Consider the following 6,000-nt stretch of genomic DNA (forward strand, 5'->3'; position numbering starts at 1 on the left):
ATTCACCTATTTATACTAAATCATGCAAATAGTGCCATGCAGTTTACATGATGAAAAATAAAAACACCCTTACCTGCAACTTTATGTTTCCAACTGGTAGCTGCACTGCAGTGGCAGAGTTCGGGCCTTGGATAGATAGCGGAAGGAGCAGTTGTGCAGTTCCTTGGGTAGTTAATAAAGCTTGAGGTTGGGCAACAACTGCTGCAGTTTGCGGCTGCCTCTGTGGATTAACATAAAATTGAGAAATGGCATTCTGAGGTTCAGCTTTGGCCACAGGTATCTCCTGCTTGATAACAACTGCCTTTTTGGCAACTGGATTCTGGCCACTGGTATATACCGGTTGTCCTAAGGAATGACTGGCCACAGGTACAGATTGACTTGTACTGGAGCAGTCAGTAAGAGCATTTTCATCTTTGACAGCAGCACTGAATTGCTTCTGTTCCAAAGCAGCTGAGTTACCAGAAGTCTGAGACTGCTGCTGTTGTCCCCGTTTTTCAACCTCAAGTTGCATCTTCAGTACTTCCACAAGTTTTTGCTCTTGTTCCAGTTTCCTTTTGAGCTCTTCAATCTGCTTTTCTTTTTCTTGAAGCTTGCGGTCCTTTTCTGCTACATCAAACTCCATGGTTGAGATGCTTCCACTACTGCGATTCTGATTATCATCACTCATATTTGCTCTTAGTGGTGAAGTACTTAAAAACTGGGATGGTGACATCATGGTCATCATTTCTGTGAAAGTATCTGCCATACTAGTGTCATCTGTGCTTAGACTAGATTGTTCTGAAGGAGAGGGAGATATAGGCAAAGGAGAACTAATGTTTTCAGTATTTACTACTTTGCAGCCAGGTCCAGTAGATGTTTTTTCTGGAGGAAAGCTGGATATCGTACTAGCCACTGGTTTATTTAGTGTTGCAACAGGAAATGCCACAGTCACTTCCCCAGTGTTACCTGTGGCCCCAGTAGAAGTGGTTACTGTAACAGAGCTACTAGTAGCAACCCCATTGTTATTAAGATCTTGATAGGGTTTCAGACGCTCAATAAGATCTGTTTTTGTTCCAGACACTGGTAATCCCCTCAATTTCAACTCCATTTTAAGCTCCGCTACCTGAAATAAAGCACAATAGTAAAAAAAAAAAGAAATTAAAACTTATTTATATACATTCTCCCTTATTAAATCTTAATAAGAAAAAAAATATTTTTCAGCATATTTGCTAGTTATTACACCTCCAGGTTCTGACAGTGTGCATGATCCATGAGCACATTTCCATGACCTGCTACTTACTTTCACCATTTAAGTGGCCAAAACCTTAGCAGTGTTTGGTGGTTGTACAAGCAATAGTAGCAAAGTTATGCTGATTTTTCATAAACACTCAGAATGGGAAAATGAACGTACAGCTCCAATTCTGGGCTAAAAACTTCTGAAGTAAACCTGTAGATGATGGCAGCAGTGCAGATAAAAGCACTGAACACTAGCACACTGAACCCTTTGTTACGCCGTGGAGGCAGATAGGTATCTTCCTGAGAAGTTTTATCAGGTCAGCTGGATGATTCAATAGACCCATCAAACACAAAAGGCTCACTCTAATTAGCAACTGAACAGTTACAGCTATGTGCCATCTGGGCTTCTTTTACAATCATAAATATAAGAAGTTGAAAGTAATCTAATTTCTGATAGAAAAATGTTCTCAATTTTCCAGTAAATGTACAGACAGAGTGAAGTGCAAATGTGTTGACTGCACATTAATTCTGTGCTTCAAAACACCAATTAAAAAACAACAGTCACAGGGAATGGCTTCTGTTTATGATATACATACACCACATCTAACTATCAAGTGTTTGGGCTGCATATATATTAGAAACACCTCTAAAAGAATAAAAGGTATGGACCATAGTAATATTTCAGTACTTTGCCAGTCTAGAATTTTCAGTTATAGGTCTGCATGATTTGGAAATGCTGAAACGTCATAGCAATCCATTTAATGTTTCTAAGAACTACAGAAATTTTATGTTAAATAACTGTCTACCTAACAATGACTATCAGCTGTCTCGGCTAGTCTGGTATCCTCTACTCTTGCTTAAAAGTGCATTCCATTTTTTTCTGTTTTTCAACAATGCATTTCTGAATTTAATCAGAACTGATTTACATGATTCAGCGTTAAAACCACCACCAGCAGGTCTGCAAGTATGGCATATGTTAGTGTTACCACATTAGCAGGAATACCAATAAATTATACAGAAATGGGTAAGTGAACAGCTTTAATCACTGCAAAGCACAAATTCAGATACTAAAGTCTGCAAAGCTTATTTCAAGCACTATTGTTTGAATGGCATTTTTACAGACTTGTTTCATATTAAAAAACTGGCTTTAACTGACAATAGATTACTGTCTTGAGAATCTAATCTTCGGAAGCCTCTTTTTTATATCCCTTCAAGCCTACAGCAATACTCCCATCCCTCAGAAAGCCAACACCTTGGTGAAGGGAGGGAGACACAAATAAATTGCCCACTAGATGTCCCCGCGCCTCTGCTCGGGTTTGGCACGTTGCGGTAGTTGCTTTTGAAAGGATCTGCACCTAAACCCCCACAGGCTTCTTCAGATTCATTTTCATTACATCCCTCACAGTATTAATTCCTGTTGATGTATTTCTGAAGGAAGAAAATCCTATGCAGTGCCTTCATATTACAGGTTAATCTGAGTTTACACAGATATTTTTAACTTCAAAAAACTTTTATGAAAATGTGTGTTCATTTTCAGATGATGTGTTGAACTCTGGTAAGAAGATCTCTTATTTTTCTGTTCTCTTTTACTAGTGTTATTTCTGTGTTGCCTTTACAGCAATGACCTCTCTGAATATGTTACTATTAGAGTGTCTTTTAATTTACACTGCTTAACTAAACCTCTTCATTGATATACTAAAATTGTCCTGAGGAAATTGTCCTGAGGAAATTACTGTTCCAGTGTTAAATCTGCCTGGGCTAAAACTTCACATGAAGTGTGCCCCACAGTTTACCCAAGGTATCAAATTATGTACCTATACAATCTGTCTGAAATTCTTCTTCCTCTTCTAATTCTTTGACAAATGTCATTTCTAGAAGATAAGCATATGAGGAAGCTAAATCAAAACAAATATTTAAGTCCAGAAGAGTTGTGTCTGAAAACTTCAAAAACCTCATTCTGAACAGTTAAGAGAAAAGTACAGTTTTAATTGGTAAATAATATCCGGGCTTATTCTTGACAGTAACAGTTGACAAGTTATGACCTATAGTGATGCACAGGAATGGACAAATCCCTCTTATTTTTTTACCTTCAAGTCATCCAAGCTTGAAGGCAGAGGTCCTGGTTTTCGGCTAGGAATATTGCTGTTCTGTCTTGGTGAGCTGGCAGCTGATGTCGGTGTACTGTTGTTCAAAGTATTCAGTGGTGTATTCCCATTGTTACTCTGCTTGTCATTCAGTGGCCTTCAAGTGATAAAAAAAAAGGAGGCAATAATGTCAATGCTAAATATATTTACATTTTCAATCAAGAAGCTGTCATTCTGAATCTAGTGTCTATCAAGTTAATGAACAAATTTAATTTTTTTACTAATACGTATTTAACGTAAGACATTACCATTAAATATTTTTCATAAAACAGCACATAGAAGTAAATGTAACAGAGTAGTATGTTGATACTTTAATTTCTTTTAAGAGTACTAATTTCTGCTTCATAGCTTTTAATATTGTCACAGTATCCCTGAAGAATACTATGGACTGCAGAATCAGTTTATACAAATTAATCATCAGCTAGGGCAACTCGTTAAGTTTTCTGACATGAGTAAAAAAACTCCACAATATTGAACTCTATGTATCAACCCTACATACATGTCCAATGTTCATATGTAATAAGGACTGACGTGAAGGCAGTTTACTCTGAAGATGATGCATTTTTATCAGCTGTACTCATAAGAATATCATATAAGGATCTCAAAATAATTGTACAAAATTTTTAAATGCCATCATTTATACTAGGTACCATAAGTCAGCTCTTTTATTTCGTCTAACTGATTTATGAAAAAATGTTTCTGAAATGTCAGTAAATGGAACATAAGAAGCGTGGGTAAGCAGGCAGAAACATCTCTAGTCCAAATGTTAGGATACATGGTAATTATAAATATAACCACAGATGGTATCTTTAACTTTTCTAGCCTCACTTGCTGAGGAAAATAACTCAGTGAAAACTCATTTTAAAAAAACCCAGTTGAAAGTAATTTGAATTTAGGGTTGTGTGACTGTGGTATGTTACAGTATAAGCACTTCTAGGAAAAGATTGGTCTTGGATGGTGAGAATGAAACTGCAGATAGTCAGCTTCTCATTCTGCTATAAGGTGCTGGCAATTCTCTGAAGATGTATGTTTCTAACTGCTTCTACCTATAAATCATAAACCTATAGTTCTCACTGTTAACAGTGCTGAAGATGAATACTGAGGAACTCATATAAGCACTGGAGATGAGGCTATAAACAATATACAAATTTTACCTAATTTAAAATGACTGTTTCTTCTTATTTGTAAACTGCAAAAATGTGGTCTGTGAAACTGATGTAAAAAGACAATAAAAACACAACAGTAGGTGTCTTTGTAAAAGTCATCATCTGTAAGTTTCTCTTCTGCTCTTATTTGAGTCATGTTTGTCATATCTGAGTGAAAATGGCATAAAAACTTTCCTGCTTTTGCATAAATGTTTTTGCGTTTCAAATATGCATCTGGTCAGAAAAAATGCATCTGACAGGTAGGAGGTTCTGCTTCCACCTCATGCAAAAATAACTAGAACCATTTAAAGGCTTATCAGACTTCAGGAGTATTTTAACAAGAGAATCACCTTGTTAAATGAGGCAAATAACACCCACACAGATGCACACTGCCATTTAGGGTTCCAATTGTCTTGTAATGCTTACTTCTAAAGCTCTAAAGTCTATAACTGATGTATATATCTTTTCTTTAAAGGACACAAACAATGCTTCACATACTTCAGTGGTGCAGGTAGAATTGTCTGGTAGTTGTAGTGTTGTTGTTGTTGGCTCAGGATCTGCAGCTGCAAAAACAGTTGCTGCTGTTGTAGCAGACGAGCATAGTTGGAGTCCATCTGTGGCTCATTTTTCTCACCTTTCTGGTCAGGTGGAATATACTGATGATACTTCAATTTTTTCACCCTTGGCTTAGGTTCTTTACATTTCTTGCTCCGATGCTTATCATTTGGGTTCTTTGGATGGCTTTGCTGTTTATGGATGGAAAAGATTCAAACAACTGTAACAGATAACCTCATTTACAAGCAGTTATGCAAGGTACAAAGTAAAGCATACAGGCGCACATTTACTGCAAAGAGTTGCTGAATACAATTATCTCTGCAAACCTGCCCAAAAGAATTGCTTAACATCCTTGAAAAGTTAACATATTCCAGCTGGCTTATACCAAATCACAGTTTATAGATGTTTTTTTCATCGATGCCACAAATGAAGCTAAGGGATTCTGCTAGTCATGACCTGTCATTGCAAAGAGGGATTCTTCTTAAAACAGTGCCCTGGTTTCGGCTGGAATAAAGTTAAATTTTCTTCCTAGTAGCTGGTACAGTGCTCTGGTTTAGATTTAGGATGAGAATAATGTTGGTAACACACTGATGTTTTAGTTGTTGCTAAGCAGTGTTTATACTAAGGCAAGGACTTTTCAGCTTCTCATACAGCCCTGCCAGCGGCCGCTGGGAGCACACAAGAAGCTGTGAGGGGACACGGCCGGGAGAGCTGACCCAAAGGAGCCACAGGGGTACTCCATACCACAGGGCATCATGCCCAGTGTATAAACTGGGGGGAGTTGGCCAGGGGACACCACGGCTCAGGGACTGGGTCAGTGGGTGGCGAGCAGCTGTATTGTGCATCCCTTGTTTTGTACATTCTAATAGTAATTTCCCTTCCTTTTCTGTCCTATTAAACTGTCTTTATCTCAACCCATGAGTTTTACTCTTCCCCCCCCC

The 6,000-nt window shown here is 37.8% G+C and overlaps 1 protein-coding gene and 1 long non-coding RNA gene across 5 annotated transcripts in view; one reads left to right on the forward strand and one right to left on the reverse strand.

Annotated features, from left to right (window-relative positions):
• LOC113485499 overlaps positions 1 to 6,000 on the forward strand; it is a 45,628-nt gene that overhangs the window by 23,278 nt on the left and 16,350 nt on the right. The window lies entirely within an intron of this gene.
• MRTFB (myocardin related transcription factor B) overlaps positions 1 to 6,000 on the reverse strand; it is an 86,915-nt gene that overhangs the window by 14,942 nt on the left and 65,973 nt on the right. For all 4 annotated transcript variants that reach the window (XM_026858663.1, XM_026858659.1, XM_026858660.1 and 1 more), the window contains 3 exons: positions 5,003 to 5,250; positions 3,303 to 3,456; positions 74 to 1,102 (listed from right to left, as the gene is read on the reverse strand). In XM_026858663.1, coding sequence (XP_026714464.1) covers positions 74 to 1,102; positions 3,303 to 3,456; positions 5,003 to 5,250 — 1,431 coding nt within the window. The remainder of the gene's footprint in view (positions 1 to 73; positions 1,103 to 3,302; positions 3,457 to 5,002; positions 5,251 to 6,000) is intronic.

This window comes from Athene cunicularia (genome assembly GCF_003259725.1).
Source record: "Athene cunicularia isolate RWA chromosome 14 unlocalized genomic scaffold, athCun1 chr14_part1, whole genome shotgun sequence".
NCBI classification, from domain to species: domain Eukaryota; kingdom Metazoa; phylum Chordata; class Aves; order Strigiformes; family Strigidae; genus Athene; species Athene cunicularia.